General features: G+C 38.6%; 1 protein-coding gene across 2 annotated transcripts in view; it reads left to right on the top strand.

Moving 5' to 3' along the window:
• Positions 1–40: 40 nt before the first annotated feature.
• Positions 41–19,973, top strand: part of LOC137294940 (Bardet-Biedl syndrome 1 protein-like) — a 58,579-nt gene continuing 38,646 nt past the window's right edge. Inside the window, exons 1-12 of one of the 2 annotated variants that reach the window (XM_067826153.1) lie at positions 49–253; positions 2,117–2,234; positions 4,236–4,399; positions 5,075–5,164; positions 6,053–6,177; positions 7,547–7,593; positions 8,810–8,918; positions 10,346–10,477; positions 10,717–10,823; positions 11,310–11,433; positions 12,841–13,069; positions 13,843–14,001. In XM_067826153.1, coding sequence (XP_067682254.1) covers positions 2,161–2,234; positions 4,236–4,399; positions 5,075–5,164; positions 6,053–6,177; positions 7,547–7,593; positions 8,810–8,918; positions 10,346–10,477; positions 10,717–10,823; positions 11,310–11,433; positions 12,841–13,069; positions 13,843–14,001 — 1,360 coding nt within the window. In that variant the 5' untranslated portion in view covers positions 49–253; positions 2,117–2,160. Of the gene's footprint in view, positions 254–2,116; positions 2,235–4,235; positions 4,400–5,074; positions 5,165–6,052; positions 6,178–7,546; positions 7,594–8,809; positions 8,919–10,345; positions 10,478–10,716; positions 10,824–11,309; positions 11,434–12,840; positions 13,070–13,842; positions 14,002–19,973 lie in introns of both variants that reach the window. The other variant, XM_067826154.1, reaches the window with a different exon arrangement.

The raw sequence follows: 19,973 nt of genomic DNA, 5'->3' as shown, positions 1-19,973 counted from the left end.
TTGAATTTCAACGAATCAATTCCCGGGAATTTGCTTCAGCGCGAACCTAAGACATGCCGGATGTTTTCCTCGACAACCACCCTTGCGAGCGCTGACAGTTTATTTTCTTTGCATGTTACAGTGATTATCGTTTCATCATCAAGTGCTGGTTGCTTTTTTTCTAGTTGTGTGTTTATGTATACACGATAATCAGTGTAGTCGTCATGTCAAACACTACTGTCGGCGTGAGCGGGCCATCTAGCGAAACAGCAGGGTAGGACAAACAGAAATTCTCGGCTAAATATGGACGTTGATTCAGATTGTCAAACTCGGTTGTCAACACAACCTGGTTAGATAGTACCAAAGACCCTATAATAGATTTTCTGTTATATGGTCTCTGATAGTACTGAATGTGCTGAGGTTGTATAATGACGCATGAGTACACAGTCGTAAAAATACAGTAGATGCACCCAAATGCGAGAGTTGCGGCAGTTGTTAACTTCTTACGATTCCCTCTTAAATTAAAATGATATATCGATATGTCACATATCTGCTTCATAATATTATTATGTGGAATTTATTGGAAACATGACTGAGTTGTACATGGTATAATAAGATTGTGACAGTTAAGTAACAGGTGCATGATACAAATAAATAATTATTACTTTTATGTTCTCGTGGGTTTCCTATTCTAGCGGTAAACACATTTTCTAGATCTCTGATGCACAGTACTTAACGGTTGTTTACATCACTGACCGGTAACAAGGATGTTGCCCAAGTCTGTGAATTATCAAAATTTTGCAATGCAACAAATATTCATGAGTTTTAACCAACTTGGAAAAATGTTTCAGTGTTGAAAGTTGCTGATCATATAGCTCCAAGTTTATATTTTCATTGTGCTTTGCATAGTTTAACGAAGTTTCAAAGTTTGTCACTTTCATGACACAAAATGCACTTTACTACAAGTGATTTGATTGGTTTGCCATGATTCTTGGCATTTATGGCGTACAATAGTATGAGTCTTCTAGTAAGTCACGGAAAGAGACGAGTGGCCACGAATGACTTTGTGATAGAACTGGAATACTGTTCAGGGCGGCTTCATATCCAGCTCACTACCACACTGTGGTTTCTTGCTGCACCCCTCTGTTTGTCAGTTGACAGCTTGGCATGCCTGTTGTTACATGTAATATGGCTGCCAAACAGATGCATGATTGTGATGTAGGTGGAATGTTGCAGCTGTGTGCATTTTTTAAACATGAACAAAGTCACCCTCTCTTAACCATTGTTTCCTCTAGCAAGACAATCCTTAATCATGTTAATATACATCAACCAGTCACATTTTGGTTGAAAATTTGGTATGCATAAATCATGTTCATGACAACATAAGTTGAAGAAATACTTGAAAATCTTTTGGCAATATTAGAGGGATTATGGACAACATGTTTCGTTTTTCTATGATCTCTGAACTTGAAGATCAATGATTTATTAGTCAACTTCTTACTAGTAATATATATTTTAACTGATATGCTGATCAACAAATATTTAGTTGATTATGTATTAACTCTCTTCAGGGGTTCAAAAACATTTTTAGAAGCCACTTGCCACAGTGGCTTTTAAAAGAAAGTAACTTGTCCTGACAAATTTTCCACTTGCCCTGATTTTTATGACGTAATCATGATAATGTAATTATGAAAGAATAAATCAACATGGTCTTTGATGTTAATGTCGAGTGGACTGTTATTGAGGAGTGACAAATAGCAAAGAAAGATAACCCTGCTAATGCTATCATTGTGAAATTTAATCTCGAAATTTTGAGCAGATATGAAATAAAATCCTAGTTTATTTGCAGTTTGAAACCATAAGTAGAAATTATCTAGTAGCCCACGGACAAGTAAGATACCGTTAATTTGATTGCCCAAAATAAAGACTGACTTGTTTTGGGCATTGGGTGATGGAACTTTTGAACCCCTGCTTGTGGAAATGCCCTAAACATGATTTAATTCTGAAGCATGGCATGTAAAAAATATTGCACAAGGGTATTAATCAGTTCTGCCTGCTGTCTTCTTTGGAAATCATTCATTTTCCTTTTTTCCTCCTCTCTTTGATTGACTTTTTTCACATCATTTACAATTAACAGCTCTAAGCAGGAGATAGTGTAGTCAGCGTTCGAGAGTGGTAGTAATGGCAGGTGCCCCTACTCACGAAGCAGGCATGCTGTGGAGACTGCTGAACCGTAGTGGAACAGAAAGCAATGGGTAGAACAGATGATAAATGAGCATTATTACCAGTAATCTTCAAACACATGTGCTTGCTTCGATGTCATCTGTTTCTATATTAAGAGATTCTTTGAACTCGAACATGTGTGGCTTGTGAAATGACATTTTTGTTCAAGGGTTTGACATTTTCTCATAACCCAACAGAGCTGACTGCTGGGAAAGATGTTAAAAATGCATGTCATAAACCATACCATCACTTTGCTCTTCCATCCTAGATCAATTAGTAGTTTTAATTGCATGATTTTAAATACCTTGGACCCATTTGTCACCCTTACCTAAAGCACTGAAATTGCAGTGGCTGAGTGCTTTAGATGGCTGACTTTATGTGCTGTCAGTTAGGTGCCTGACTCTGAGAGTGTGGGTTTGAATTCTGGATGGGACTCAACCTAATACAAGTTCTAGAATCGGTACTTTACTGAGGAAATGTAGTCCCAACAAAATATAATGTGTTATAGATACATCAGTTTGAACTTGATGATACTGAGGTAGAAATGATGATTTTTATACCCCCGACATGTAATGCGGGGGGTTATAGTCGATGCCTTGCCTGCCTGTCCATCCGTCCATCTGTCTGTCCATAATCATTTTGTTTCCGGAGCATAACTCATACCGGTTCAATATTTTTAGACCAAACTTGATAGATATAATAATCTGAACCTATGATATATCAGTCGGAACCTCAAGTGGTGCCTTTTGCTATTTACAGACTTTTGTGATTTGTTATTTTCTTGGTTTCCATGGAAACGTTTCGCACTTCGTCATAAAAAGGTGGGATGGGCTTCGTTTCTGGAGCAGAACTCAAAAAGCGTTCAATATTTTTCTGCAAAACTTGGTAGATATATCAATCAGAACCAGAACCTAAAGTGGTGCCTTTTGCTATTTACAGGTTTTTGTGATTTATTATTTTCTTGGTTTCCATGGAAATGTTTCGGACTCAGTCTCAAAAGTGAGAGGTGTGTTTTGCTTCCAGAGCAGAACTCAAAAACGTCTTAATATCTGTCAGTAAAACTAGGTAGATATGTGTGGCAGACCCCAAAGTGGTGCCTTTTGGTATTTACCATGTTTACAGGTTTTTGTGATTTATGATTTTCTGGGGTTCCATGGACACATTTCGGACTTCGTTTACAGAGCACAACTCGAAAAACATTTCATATCTTTCAAAAGATCTTAACAGATATATGAGACAGATCTTGAAATGGTGACTTCTTCTGATTACAGTTATAGGGCATTTATAATTTTCATGAATTTCATGGAAACAATTCAAACTTGGTCTAAAAACACAATAAGTAACTGTCAGATGATTTGTCCTTTCAAATATGTGGGGGCCAGGGGGATATGCCATCTTCTGATGACTCTTGTTTTTAAAGCCAGTAGCCAATGAGTCAAAAAGGAACTGAGATACCATTCACTTGATAATCATCAATGATTCTTTAGGCATGTTAAGGTGTCTTGGTAAAGGTTTAATAAAATCTAAAACAAAGTTCATTTTGTTCTTCTCCTTTTTTTCCCTAACCCAAAATTTAAGAAATAATGAAAATGTACCACATTGCTAGCTGCAATAAAGTTTGGGAAATGATCAAAATTTGTAGTGATTTGTACTGTTTGCTGATACAAATAAGTAGGTACTTGAAAGGAACAGGATCATGAATGCATGGAGGATATGCTTGTCAAATCAAATACACACATGTGCTTAGTTAGTTTAAATCATTGTGAACTGATTACTTAATGGGTATTCACTTTCTGCTCCATCAACTAAATGATATACTTAAGACATCAAAGTACAGCCTGATACTGATTTGATTGGAATTAAATGAGTACTCTTTGGAAAAATATTGTTATATTTGTTAAAATTTCCCAAACTCATTTGGGCCAGGAGAATTAGTCATGTTCTACTTCATTTAACAAACTTTTCTAAAATCGATGGAGAGTTTTGCTATGCATGCCTGATGTTTGATGCTACTGAAATTTTGGTTTTGACAGAGACAGCTCAAAATGGCTGGATGCTTACCACGACCCCATGTCAACGCTGTACACCTTTACTCAGTGCATGACTCTGTCGGACATCCAGGCTGATGGAGACTGGAAGCTGATCGTTGCCGATCTGGGAACTGGCAGCTATGACATGAAGCTAAAGGTGTATAAGAGTAAGTTGAAAGCAAGTCATGGTTGTATTTCTCCTAAAAATTCTTACCTTTGAGCGTGGTATGTTTGATGCAGTTTTGCTTTTTTTTTCAGTTTTCTGTCAAAATGTTCTTGACTTTCAAACTTTTCTGAAGACTGTCACATCACTTAACGATGTGTTGTAGCCTGATGAATAAGATGTTTGCTCATTGTGTTGAAGGTTGGTTCCACACATGATTATAATATTTGAAGCCCATTTCCGGTGTCCCCAGCTGTGATATTACTAGATTATTGCTGAAAGTGATGTAAGACTCACTCGATAAACTGGTGTTTAAAGGATATTTAAAATAGCATCAATTTGCCATTTTATGATTCTATTTAACCATGAATGCATGGAAGGTATCTTTCAGACATCTATAGAAACTGAAAATGTAATAAAGTCGACATTCATGTTGAACATTTGCAGAAGCTTTATCACGCTCAATACTACATCCTATCATTGTCATGAAATGTATGGTTTTGTAACCTTATTTTCATGAAATATTGAATTGTAACCGTATGATTTCAACAGTATGCCATTTCCAGTCTGATTTTATTGAGGAAGATGTATCTGTTTGAATGAAGCACAGTCAGTACAGTCATGTTCATTCCATTTTGTCGGGATGTTTAATGTTGTATGTTGTTGTTTTTTAATTCAGACACCAACATTTTGAGTGAACACACTATCATTGACCTTCCAACTGGGGTCGTGACATTCTACATGGACACACTGGAACCAAGGACACCAGGTAAGATGGGAAGTACAGTTATGTCTCATTAATCTGACCTCAGTTTGTCTGACAATCGGCTTTATCCAACGTTTTTGTTGATAACGAATTGAATAAACATAATTTAAACTCATTTATTTAGTCCGACATTCTCGTTAATCCGACAATTTTCTGTGATGTCGGAATAATGAGACTTTAGTCAAGGATTTTCTACTTCATTTCGTACATCACTAAAGACAAAATGGCTAGTGTCAAACATTTAACAAAATGATCCAGATACTTTGTAGATAAATATACCCAAATTCACCAAATGACAGTGACAGCTTCATAGATACAACCCACCATGATATTGCTGGAATATTGCTAAAAGCAGTGTAAAAAATGAACTAAGTCATAAATACAAAGGGGTTACATTCTCTGATTACCATGTTATTTCTGATGGAGAAGGAGCATCAAGTAGTGTGCAGATATTTACCAGTCTCTGGAGACTGATGAAGATCCGGGTTAGGATTGACCTTCATGTGGTCATGTCATTGTATCCCAGTTGCGGAGATTGATGCTGATGCTGTTGATCACTGGTTGTCTGGTTCGGACCTGATTATTAACAGACCGCTGCCATATAGCTGGAATATTGCTGAGTGTGGCATAAAATTAAACTCATTCAATCACTAAGAGACTCTATCCAGGAGCTCGTCTTGTGTCCCCTGTTTAGGAACAGAATCGTGGGAAATTCGTCTGCAAAATGGAAGAAGCACTGTGACAGTTTTGCTTTTATGCTGTTACAAACCTCCGCAGGAGGTTCAGATTTTAACATGGATCAGTATTGAGATATGTTTTCATATATTGGATTCTAGTTTGATCTTGAAACAGAGGGTGAAATTTTGATAAGGTTTGTGTGTGTGACTGCAGCTATTGCTGTGGCCTCGGGTCCCTACATCTACATCTACAAAAACCTGCGACCATACTTCAAGTTCACCCTCCCTCCACTGGACATCTTTCCTCTGGAACAGGAGCTGTGGAATCAGGCCAAGGACGTATGTACAACCAGCACTGTTATTCCTGATGGTAGTGCTAAGGTCAGGGGCCTCAACCCCGGCTGATAATTAGGATTTCTTTTGCATTTGATCAGTATTATTTTGTTATTGTCTTTTCATATCATTCTGTATGCATTACCCACTGAACAGATCCACATTTATGAGATATTTTGACTGTTTCATCTACCTAGTATGTGTTATTGTTCACATGTGGGGAAGGGTAGAATAGGCCTTCAGCAACCCATGATTGCCACAAAAGGCGACTATGCTTGTCATAAAAGGCGACTAATGGGATTGGGTGGTCAGGCTCGCTGACCTGGTTGGCACATGTCATCGGTTCCAATTGTGCAGATCGATGCTCATGCTGTTGATAACTGGATTGTATGGTTCAGACTTGATTAGATACAGATGGCTGCCATATAACTGGAATATTGCTGAGTGCAGCATAGAACTATACTCACTCATGTGAGGAAGTGAGCATCACCATTTGTTGCAGTTTGTATCCAGTAATTGTGGAAAGTAGTGGATAGGGAGAGCTATGCAATACAAGGAAACCTTTGGGATCCAGATGTTTCCAGTGAATTGCCCAGAGGATCAAATTTTGTACTATTAGATGTAATTACAATATTCATCATCTGATCTACTAAATGTCTGTAATGTTCGGATTTGTCCTGACTATTGATTATCTGAGTCCTGGGATACTGTAGTGCTGCATTCAATCTGTGGATAGGGCCCCATGAAGACAAGGTTTCTGGGTTTGCTGAACTCACAACAGGCCTAAACAAAATTTTGCTACACACAAAATATGGATAGTACTTAAGGACATGAATTATTGGGTTTTCAACACCTAATCATAAGGAAGGCGAGTAACAGGCTGAAATATTGTTGAGTGTGGTGGTAAACAATAGAATTAGACACAGACAACAGTTGGGTTTTATACTTTATTACCTATGAGGGTGAACATATTGGGGCTCATACTTTTCATATATTTGTCATGGTGACGTGACATTATGGCATTGTTCATGTGTTCATGGTTTTCCTGTGACATTGCGTTCTAAATTCATTGACAACAGGTAGTCAGCCCATGTTTGAATGTTGATTTGAGTTTATTTTTGGGTTTCCATTTTCAATTTTATTTAATAACTTCAGTAATAAATGGAATATTATATTCGTGCCTATAACATACTTTGTTTATGATGCTCATACCTAAATATCAGAAGATCCCTCTCTCTGGCACGGGAAATACCAACATTTATGCATTCGTGTAGTGAAAATAGTATGACATGGGCACTCATATAACATGCTCTGTGTATTGCTTGTTGTAGAGGATATAAGAAAGCATCTCATGGAATTATGTGTTTACTTCCAGGACCGTGTGAATGTTTTCATCCTGAGAGAAGCACTGGAAGGATTGAGGTAGGCATTTGTTGTTCACAGTGGAACGAGCCATACCAAAAAACTGATTAGATTTCAAGCCACACTATCACGCCCTGCTCATGACTCTATCAAACAAGCTGCTTCACATAATCATTATGTCCCCATGTACAGATGAAAATGAATGACAGCACGAAAAGTGAAGCACAAGGTAGATGACAAGAGTTACCTCCTCTTGGCTGTAGGGGGGTTCTCTGGGGCCCTGAAGGGATTGCCTCACCAGCAAAAGCAAGTTTTCTGCTTTGTAAAATATATTTTTTGTCCCATGCCTTGTGTTTAACGCGAAGCAGGTATATATTATTAGACTGAGTCCGTCTGCCCGTACGTGCGAATTTGAATATCTTAAGAACTGTTGACTAGATTCTTTCATATTTGGTACCAAGGCTCATCACAGTATAAGAAAGGTCGCAGTCAGATATGGTGACCTTGACCTTCATTGCAAGGTCATTAGGGGACGTTAACATTTTACCCTTGATTTTCTTCATATTCATACCAAGCTTTGTCAGGGGAATCCACAGAGCCCAATTGATTTTGTTGACCTTCACTTAATTTTCAAGGTGATGGTGACACTTTGAAGATTTCAGCATGTTAAACTGCATGTTAATATTGTCAGTGAAATATCTCAACAGTTCACTGGATTTTCTTCATAGACTTTCAAGACTTTCTTTGAACATTTTTCAATAAGCAATTTCCTTATTACATTCAAGTCAAGGTCAAAGTCACTGTTGAAAGCATTTGCGTTTGAACAACTACAGAGCCAGATATTAAGATAGGTTAACTGGTCATGTTTTTGTTTACGTTTAACTTCATCTTATATTATGACCATCACTTTCATTCTTTTTCAAGTTTGATTTGATTATTTGCAGCAAGAGATTATGTCACCTTAGTGACAATGTTTTGTGAAATATTGTTACAAATGTCGTAGGATTTTAAAAGTGGTTGTATGTACCCCAAAGAGGACTTCCTTCAAAGAATCAGTAATCTCTACAGGTTTGTACAAATTCTGATTGTGTTCCCTGCATTATTGCATGTTAGCCATTAATACCGTGAACCGTTTGTTCTCATCAATATAATATTGCAATAAAATGCCTCCTCGCATGTGTCAAAACAGTATACCAATCCAGATTTAACTGAATGCTTTGATTTATTTTTCTGTTCACTTTTCAGTAGATGTAATTATTATGTGTATTATTTTCAGAGCTGAAGGCAATACGTTGACAGTGCGATCACTCCGGTTCCTTCAGTTAGAGGCCAATGACCTGGAGGCCTTCGCCAACCTGCACAAACATTTTCCTCTGAAACGACAGGTGAAGACTTCTCATTACCACAGCAGACGCTGTTATCTACCTTCCTCAAGCTTAGAGGATGGCAGTGCATATCAAAGTCTAACGTGACAATCACAATTCGGCAAGATCTTGTTAAACACAAACAAATGAACATAACTATGAACACACATGCCATTTATAAAGTGTTCGAATGCATCATGTGTTGACATTCAGAGTCAGGCATGTAATCGCCAGCACACAAAGTCAGAAGTCGCGGTGGCTGAGCGGGTTAGGCAGCTGACTTTGTGTGCTGGTGATTAGGTGCCTGACTTTGAGCCTGTGGGTTCTAATCTCAGACTGGACTCAACCCAAAATGTACTAGAAGTTGTACTTTAATAAGAAAGTAAAGTCTCAACAACAACATATGTTATAAAGGAACAAAACCTTTTCAGGTGAACAAAAATGCACCTCGCTTTAACATGGATGGCAGCTGTTCAAAGTATAGACAAATACAATTTAAATTTCGTGACACATTGAATTTGTGTTGTGTCCAAAGGATAGACTTATTCAGTATGATATGTTTTGCATTGCCAAAATAAACACCTTCCTTTTGAAGTGATGTATATCTGAAGAACCTCTACCAAGTATGTCCCAAATTTGTGTAGTTAATAAGAGATCTTCCTTGACATATCTTTTGATGATGAAATTCAGATATAGATTATGTATGGCGTTGACAGTCTTCTACATTCAGCTAGTTCATGTTGATGTGTGACCCCAGGGTTTCTGAGTGGGACATGTTGTCTTTGTAATATAAGGAGCCACAGTATTGCTGGGAATAGTTGCATCCCACGAAGACACCTACGATCACAGCTTCGAATCCTTATCCTCTCTGTCTGTAAGCACCATACCCTTGCAGAGGCAGTGGGCCCAGTGATTTAAGCATTGGCTGGTCACTCCCAAGGTCTGACTTCCATTCCCTCACATGGATACAATGTTTGACACCCGTTTCTGGTGTCTCTGCCATGATATTGCTGGAATATTGCTAAAAGTGATGTAGACCCATACTTGCTCACTCACCTATACACTTGCTCATGGGACTCAACAGAGTGTAAAGGTGTAAGACCAGCATGACCTCTGACAGTCCCCTCACTTTAGGTTGACACATCGTTACATACCAGGGGTAATATTCAAGGTGTTAACACTACTCTCTGTTAGCAATGTGCAGCATAATATGGTTGTCAACACACAAGGTAACAGGCATGGCTGTTCGTTCAGAGTAAGATTATAACAGTGTGCATTCTTCAAGTAAGGGATGAAATAAATATTAACTGCCATAAACGAATAATGCAACCTGTCCGCTTCACACTGATTGTAAATGTCAAGTTGGAAAAATGTGGTGTTTTCAGCCCTACTGTTGCTTGTCGTAGCAAGTTGGAAACTGGGAGAGTAAACTCATTTTGTGTTTACAGACAGTGATCACATGCCTTGCCACCTTGAAGAAATCCATGGCTGATGACGATGCCATCAGCTGTCTGGTACTGGGAACAGAGAACAAGTCCATATATGTCCTAGACCCTGAGGCATTTACAGTGCTCACTACAGTAAGTACTAACTCATATTCTGATGTTATGCCAAATTATTTTATAGTGGTCTGTATTCCAGATGACATTTGGTTATCTCCCTTCCTTGAAGGTTTCATTGTTTGACTTAATATTTCAGTTTCTTGTGAGTCAAATTACTGGATAAAGGCATTTCCATCTCCACTGTGTTGAAAAAAAGTCACATTGATAAAAGACAATAAAATGTTATAAGGAATGGTTGCCATGTTTACCTGCTTCAGATGGAGCTGCCAAGTGTCCCCGTGTTCCTGAGTGTGAATGGCCTGTACGATGTGGAATACAGGATAGTGGTTGCCTGTAGGAATGGATGTATCTACACTCTGAAGAGGTTGGTCTCAACTCAGTGACTAATCCGTTACTAAATATAATCAGATGCGGAATGAGCCACTGACAAATATGACAAATCAAGTTGACATTTAACTGTAAGGTAGAGAAGGGTCTACCAAATATTTTCCATTGGAAAATTTGGAAAGGTACACATAGTCAGAGTACTGTGTCCAAGTTCACTGCAGTATCCACAACTGGGTGTTTGCATGTATTCAGTATCACTTGACAAATTACTGTGACTGTGTGTCCCAGTTCACTCAGCAGCAAATGGGTGCCTTATGAGGACGAGACTGTGTGACGACTCGTTGCACCTGACAAGCTGGATGAGTTGAAATATCCCCAGGGAGTGGAGTTGGTTAAAATGATACCAGCAAAACATCTGTTGCTCAAGTGAACACTCCAGCGCCTTGAGCACTGTTGCTAGTTGCATGGTTATGTACACTATGTAAATATCCCATCCTATTTTAATGATGATATGATTGTCCAGGGGATCAACTGAGGGGGCCAAGTACACCATAGAACTCAACTCCCAGCCTGTTGGTATGGAGAGAATCAACAAGAGCATATATGTGGGCTGTATGGATGAAACAATGCACTGCTTCACTTCCAAGGTAAGAGCAATTGTTGTGTGTTTGTCACACTGAGCAGCACTCAAACAATGGGACAATGGTATGTAAATTATGTGTACCAGACAATCCAGTGACTGACATAATGACCACTAAGCTGTGCAGTTGGGACACCATAACATGCATCAGCCAAGTCAGCAAACTTGACCTCCCAGTCCTTTTAACATGCATGAGTTCTGAGGACCATTTCTAACCACATTGTGTTACAGTTTATAGATAATCATTATTTGCTAGTCAACTTTCTACTGATAGCAAGATGCCACCTTTGTTACTGCAGGCAATAACCAATCTGTACCAGACAATCCAGTGATTGACAATTGTGACTGGGATATAGTAATATACATCAAGCAAGTGAATGAGTCTGACATCCAGATCCAGTATGTTGGCTCATCTTGTACAGCCCTGTATCACGATGTGTACAATGCATCACATTTTTGGTTTAAGGAATGTATGTTAATATCAGTAGCTGTTCAACAGCTCACTAACTTACACAGATTCCCATTTCCCTATAATAGCATTATATTCATAGGGCCCTGCACAAAATTCTTTTGCTGAATGTGGCACAAAACTCACTCACTTATTTAAATTTGAAAACAAATCATCAAGGATGTAATTACCTGTGAAAAAAATTAACACCAATATCACTTCATCTCTAAATGATATGAGCATTTGGTGCATCATGATAGTCTGAGTATTTCTGAAATGTAAGGTCCAGTGTCAATACAAAACCCTAAAGCCATACATATCCACATGGGTTTCTGTCACTGGCAAATGTTAAAGACTATTACTTTAGACGTACATCAAGCAGACATGTCATTATATAGATTAAATACTGTTCAGAGCATTGTTAACCCAAGCTGATGTGTTAGATCAAAGAAGAAACTAAAGGTCAGCTAATTTGAATACCTGTCAGAACTAATTAGATTCATAGCTCTGTCAAAGTTTTGCATGTTGTGTCTTTAAGGATAAGAAAGGATTCATACAGTGTAATGCCTTCGATCCAAAGTCATCCTCATTATTCAATGGGAATATGTCAGCCTGAAAATGATGAGCATGTTTAGGGAGTCCTGTATTTGATGATCCCTGTTACTCGTATTCTTAATTAGCATCCAGTAAATTCCTACATGTATATGTAAAGAGAGACAACTGTGTCAGTTTTATGATTTGTTTGAGTGTCATTTTAAAATGGACTTTTAAAATGTACTTTTTAATTCTTAAATGTACCCCAAGGAAGACTTTCTACAAAGAATCAGTAACCTCTACTGGTTTGTACAAAATTATCTTGAGATGAGATTTCTGGCATGATTAACTGAAGAGTATTCATGTGCCCTAACAAGATCCCTGTTCTTTCAGCTAGCTCAATGTATGTATAACATTGTTTTCTGTCTGTAGGGAAAGAAATTGTGGACAATAAAATTGCCTGCAAGCATTACAACAATGCACACGATCGACTACAAACCAAGGGGATTCAAGGCCGTCCTTATTGGCCTCAACAACTGTGAGGTACATATATACAAGGAGAAGTATCTAGTAGATGTCATCAAGACCTCTGATGTTGTCACGGGGATCCACTTTGGACGCTTCGGGAGGGAGGATGGCACGCTGGTCATGTCTACACGAGGTATAGCGCATATATTGGTTGAAGCACTCATAATAGTTTGAAGACATGATATGCATGACTTTGATATCAGCATTGCTAGGAAACAAGGATATGTTGAGTATACCTGGCAACTGACCTGTATTAGCATGTATTATTGCCACCCACTGGCGCTTGCCATTATGAGCGAAGTCCCCCAGGTATCGACTTGCTACACTGACCATGTGAGAGTATTATGAGCAAGGCATGTGCAGTGACATGCGGAATCAATGTCATCATCATGCATTGCATGTGCATTAGCCTACATATGCCCTCCCTTTCACAAATCAAATGGGCTTGCTCATTGCTGTGATCAGCCCACTTCTTGTAACCACATTCTCTGCACCAGTCCAACGTATCCTTGTTTGCCAGTAGTTTTAAATGTGTGCCACACACTTTGTTATCAATGCTTTTTGGATGTGGGGGTTTGAAATTCATGATGATATGATAACAGTAGACTACAAAATTGTGCTGAGGTCAAGTAACAATAAAATGATGCTTGTCATTATTGACTACCAAGTTGTACCATGTGTTGTATTAGGTAGATCATTTTGTCAATATGGTACATATTGGTGGGTAGCCTGGTTATTAAAGTGTTTGTTGGTCTTGCCATGGACCTGGAAATTGTCTGGTCCAGACTCGATTATTTACAAACTGCTACCATATAGCTGGAATAATGAAGCATAAAACTAAACACACTCACTTTTTCACTCACAGGATGATTTCACTTTGTCATTTAGAGGTTTTTTTTCTCATAGCTGGTGGACTGTTTGTGAAGATTTTGAAGCGGAGTGCATCCTTTCAAGAGAAGGATCTGTCAGCTGGTCCACCTGTGGCCCAGAACGTGAAACTGAATATTCCCAAGAAAACCAAACTGTTTGTTGACCAGACAATGAGAGAAAGAGAGAATGCTGTCAGTAAGTAGATCAATTGTAGTCTGTAACAAAAGAACGAATTCATCTTCTGGTATTCTTGTTTAGGTTTTCCTGTCACATTAAATCTCACAGGTGATGTTCAATTTATATCAGCATCAAGCGGAACTCACCTTCTCCCTTTTCTGGGGGTGGGAGAGCTTAGTGATTAAAGTGTTCACTCGTCACACCGAAGTCCCGGGTTTGATTCATTATATGGGTACAATGTGTGAAGCCCATTTCTGGTGTTCCCACCATAATATTGTGGGAATATTGCTGAAAGTTGTATAAAACTGAATTCACTCCCTCGCTCTTCCTTTTCTTAAGATCTTAGAATGTTCTGCAATTGTTCAGGTCTTTGAACCACACAACAATTCCAGCTATTATTTTCCCCATAGTCTTGGTACAGTGGTCACACTGTGTTTGTGGAAGACTGCCCTGCTGTACCATGTTGATAATTGGGAAACACTGAATATAATGAGTGTATGTGGCTGTGACCCAAGGCTACATGACAATCATATGACAGCAGGGACATGACTGCTCCCATGTGTTTGTCTGCAGGAACCCACTAATCACTAGTGGTGTTCCGATAAATTGAAATTATCAAAGACTGGTCGCAGTGACCAAATGACCAGGCAATCAGTCACATTTTCTCATAACTGAACACAAATATTTTTAGATTAACACTTTTAGTCTCTGACACACTTGATGATGGAACATATTTTCAAAGTTGTCAAAACCTAAAAATGCGTTTTATTGTTACAAAGACACTTCACTAACTAAAAAGTCAATTCTGAATATTTCTTGAAGACTCCAGGAAGCTTATGTCCATTATTTATCAGTCATCACTTTAAAGTAACTAATTGTATCATGTTGAACATCTGTAATAACAACCAGAATTGGGAAATCCGAATAATGACGCTTACCAATTTTGATTGATATAAGTTGTAATGACCAAATAATCAATTAGGTGATTTTAACCAGTTCCCAACACTACTAATCACTACCCTACAAACCACCCAATCACGGATCTTGTTTTTAAAATCTTAAACCTTTCCGACAAACTTTGTAACAGAGTTGGTTTATTTTCATATATTAATGAGTGTTTAGACTTCTGGTATCAATGCACATGATTTGATTTAATTGGAGTAAATCATTGGATTATTCCTGGGAAATGTGGAACATACAATAAAACTGATTTGAACCTCTCCATGTGTCAAACAAGCATAAACATTTTCATGAATTGTATCTATTCTGTAAACCTATCTTACTATCAAACTTGAATTAAGTAATATTTTTTAGGTGGGAAATCCATAGGTACAATTACTTGAAATATACAAATAAAACTGTATAAAATGAGAAACATTAGTGAAAACATGATATTGTTAATTCATTATGTCGCCTTTTTGCAACTGTAATGTAAACTTTTGTCCTGGATTCAGCACTGTGATACACTTGGTGCATCATTGCAAAGGGCAGTCTATTTAGTCTCAACATTATTCGTTACACTGCTAAACTGAGTCTAACAAACCCAGGCAGAAGGTTGAGCATCCTTTAATCCTCCAATCAAACACAAGACGGATGAACGAACGGATTAAACCAATCAGTACAAATGTTTTATACTGAAAAATAAAAGCTCCAATAGTATATGTGAATGTTAATGTACACAGTTTGCTAATCTTTATTCTGATTGGTCAGTTCACAAGGTCAGCTGACGCAGCCTTCTACTAGGCTTTGTTAGACTCAATATAGTAGTGTAATAAAAAATACAGAGCCTAAGTTTACTTGGACTGTGCAAAGGGTTTTTGAAAAAGTCCTGAAGATTACCAAGAAGGAATCATGTTAATAGTTTGCATACCTCAAACAATGCCTTTTCTAGTTACAGCATGCATGTGAACTATATACCAGTACACTACCATGATTAACCATTCTTCAGTTTTCTGAAGGCCTCAAAGTGACTAAGTATTCTGTGTTGAAGAATACACACAACATGGCTAACATGCAGTTTTCAGTATCACCAACTATGAGGGGTAACCTTGGCAGCCATGCATACAGGTGTGATGCCAAGTAAGGCCGTAATGATGCATTCAGCTACCAACAGATTGCAATTGTTGAGTCTCTAATAGCAAGTAACTGATGGTAGAATTTACGTTTTAACCGTTAATGTGATCTGGGTCAAGTTCATTGTCATATATTTAAAGAGACTGAAACTACTTCAGTTTGTTTTATACCATACAGATGTGATTCATTTGAGAAGTAACTTCAAGTGAGACCATTCAAGGTTAAAAAAACCCTATTACAATGGTATTGCAATAGTTGGTCGCACTAGATAGTTGTTTCCCCTTCAATGGTCACCTGTAATGCCATGTTTAGGTTGTGCTGCTGCTTCCGTCAGTACTGTAATGACAAAGGCACATGGGGTTCAAGAAGGGGGAGGAGATGGTATAAAAACCAATCAGAGATCAGGAAAACCTTCAGCTGTCTCCACAAAGGAAACTGTAGAGAAAGTCCTTGAGATGATAATGGATGGTTATGACACACGTGACAAATACAGTGGGCTGCTCTCAACAGAGGGAAGCTGTTCAAAGGAATGTTCAAGTCACTCACTCAAAAAACCTGCGTTTTATGTTTTTGCTGTATAGTTTGCTTTTTATGTCAAAGGTGGAATTATATTCCTCTGAATATACAACAAGTGGAACTCTTTCAACAATACATGGACTTTGATAAAAGCATCATCAACTTAAACCTGCAAAAGGGGACAGTAAAGTGTGTGATATACAAACGTCTCCTCTAACTTGCATATTTGCTCCTATCTTTATGCTGTTCATCATTTGCTTGATAACGGTGTTAGAACCTACACAGAAACGTCGCTCTCGCAGCAAATAGGAAGTTGTTCATCCATACATTGTTATCCTTCTTTAATGCCACAACTTCTAAATGCCTCTCCAAGAAGTTCATCCTCGATATCTCCAGGGTATACGTTCCGATCAGTCTCCACTATACCCTGGATGCATCCACGTCTCAGTCCAATAAATTTATTACCTCCCTTGGCTGGCTTTTTATTCAATCAGGTGTCTACGCTGGGAATTTGAGCGAACCAATCACAACTCGCTTTTGCTTTTCAAATTATCTAACCGATTAAAGTTGGCAAAGCAAACCATGCAGAGGTTGTCTGAAAGAGGTAGAAAGAGTTTTTGCACATACACTTGTATTTCTTTTTAATGAGTGAGTGAGTGAGTGAGTTTAGTTTTACGCCGCACTCAGCAATATTACAGCTATATGGCGGTGGTCTGTAAATAATCGAGTCTGGACCAGACAATCCAGTGATCAACAACATGAGCATCGATCTGCGCAATTGGGAACCGATGATATGTGTCAACCAAGTCAGCGAGCCTGACCACCCGATCCCGTTAGTCGCCTCTTACGACAAGCTGAGTCGCCTTTTATGGCAAGCATGGGTTGCTGAAGGCCTATTCTACCCCGGGACCTTCACGGGTCGTATTTCTTTTTAAAGTTTCGGACCTAAAAATATGTCTGTGTGATTTCCCCAAATTCTGAGACGCACTGTGAGCAAACTTTCGCAACCGCTACCTTTCTTGACACTGGCAAGCTCAGTTATAACGATGGGCTAGCTGATTGGCTATTGTGAGAATGTGAAGCCAGCAAAGGGAGGTAATAAAATTATCAGACCGACTCGTAGATGCGTCCAGGGTATAGTAGAGACTTGTCGGAATGTATACCCTGGAAATATCGAGGATGCAAGAAGTTATGATATGCATAATCCTTAAAATTAGTGTTATTAGTCATATGACTTTCTTCTCATCAGAGCATGGTCAAGGTCACTGGAGAGGTCAAACCATGAAACAGGGTTAAGTGTTTGCAAAGTTTGGATGAAATTTGAAAAAAAAAATGTCAGTCTTTTCCACTTATGTTTGATAGACTCTGAGAATTAATGCAGTACCTATGGGAGTGATTAAGATGCTTTTCTTTGTGTATATAATGCAAACACCTTTCTAGTTATGTTGCATCATGTTTATGTTGATGCTTTTATTGTAAAGCATCACTTTCTAACTCACTTAATAACACCTTGATATTATCCAATGATGTATATTGGTGAACATGTCGTAATCAGCCACTGTCCTTATTTGATAATGATTAATATTCCAATGATTAGGTTCTGTGTTCCTTAAAACATTCAGGAATCTATTGAGATGTCTCCAATGTGTTCTCAAATCAACTTAATTGAGCCATTATTGATTTTTCTTTGGTGCGCTTAGATGTCTTAATGCTACTATCTGATTACTTATATCGAAAAATTCTATTTGGGAAAATGCATTAATTTGTGTGGACAGGATCTTTTGTCATGGAAAGATGAAAGAAATGCCAAAAGGTTACCTTATATTTCAGAAATAAAAACAAGTGGCTTTCAGAGAGGACATCTTCAGAAAGAAGGATGTTGAAAATGGAGGTGTTTTGTTAAAAAGTAGAGTTAGGTCATCATGTCCAGGTGTCTGGCAGGGTGACGAGGAAATTCCAGGCAGGGTGTTACTGTATCACAGTGTCAGGTGTAATGTTAAAGGGTACAGGATGTTTCAGGACAGGACAGCCTAGAAAGTGTGTCAGTCTATCACTGTGTCAACTAGGCTGTCAAGTGTCAGGGAGATTATAATGATTTTTTTTTTAAACATCCTACATAAGATGAAACCACTTACATGTACTAGAATTTCTACTTAACTGAGGAAGTGTAACCCAAATGTAACATTTATTTCATTAAAGGGGGAAACAGAAGGGTTAAAGGCAGTTTTTAGGTTAGTTGGTGGCTGAAAACAGGTTGTTAGGTTGGGTGGGGGCTGAAAGCAGGTTGTTAGGTTGGCTGAGTTAAAGGCAGCTTCTTAGGTGAAGGAGAAACCATGACAACGAGGGTTTACAAGAGACTGCGAACCCTATGAGGAGGAAAAGGTAGGTTGTTAGGTCTGATGGGGGTAAAAGAAGGGTTAAAGGCACTATTTAGGTTGGATGGGATCTAAAATAATAATAAGAGTACTTATGTGGCGCCTCATCCACATCACTAAGGGACATGCTGTAAGCGCATACACTGAACATCATTATTATTACCCCGGATAACCCAGTCTGCCTGTCAGGCGCTAGAAGGTTATAGTCACATGACTTTGTCTCACCGGGTACCCATTTTCTGCTGGGTGGACAGAGGCAATTCTTGAACAAACTCACTTGCCTAAGGTGAGACGGCATGTTTCACATGTGCTTCGTTGTGGGGCAGGACCGACATCCTAGAAACTCTCAGGATTCAAACTGCCAAACACGGCCACCCATCCAAGGACTGTCCGAGCTCAACGGTGCTTAACTTCAACTGATTTCGTAACGTGAGCACTACACACAGGACCACTCACCACATCAGGTTGTTAGGTGGGGTGGGCGTTCAAGGTGGGTTGCCAGGTTGGATGGTGGTTAAAGGCAGGTTGTTAGGTGATGGAGATACCATGACTACGAAGGTTTATAGGAGATTGTGAACCCTATGAGGAGGGATGTACCGACTCTCAGGCTTTACAATCGCTTGTAAATCTGAGTAGGAGTAGTTTCTTATACATATCAACCGTTTTTGTGTAAAATACCTCTTAAATACTATATAACAAACAATATCACAAGGCCCCGCTGCCTTCGGGTGCCATGGGGTACATGGTGTAGCAAGTGTGTTGACATCACATGGCCTTTGATGATTTTCAATTTTACTACTGCCCATTGTACCCTTCATGTGAGGAACACATGGTTCATCCTTTGTAGCCTAGTGGATAAAACCGCCAAACTAGAGAGCAAAGGGTTGTAGGTTCAAAACCAGGTTTTGCCACAATATATTGGAAGATTCCATTAATGTGAACTATACGATCAGTGATAGCAAGACAAAGTTATGTACAAATCACATCCCAGGGACTTATAATACACACCTCTGATTATATATTGTA

Source organism: Haliotis asinina, chromosome 8 (genome assembly GCF_037392515.1).
Source record: "Haliotis asinina isolate JCU_RB_2024 chromosome 8, JCU_Hal_asi_v2, whole genome shotgun sequence".
Classification (NCBI taxonomy): Eukaryota; Metazoa; Mollusca; class Gastropoda; order Lepetellida; family Haliotidae; genus Haliotis; species Haliotis asinina.
The sequence above is the reverse complement of the archived record's forward strand: the minus strand, read 5'-3'. Positions and strand labels throughout refer to the sequence as shown.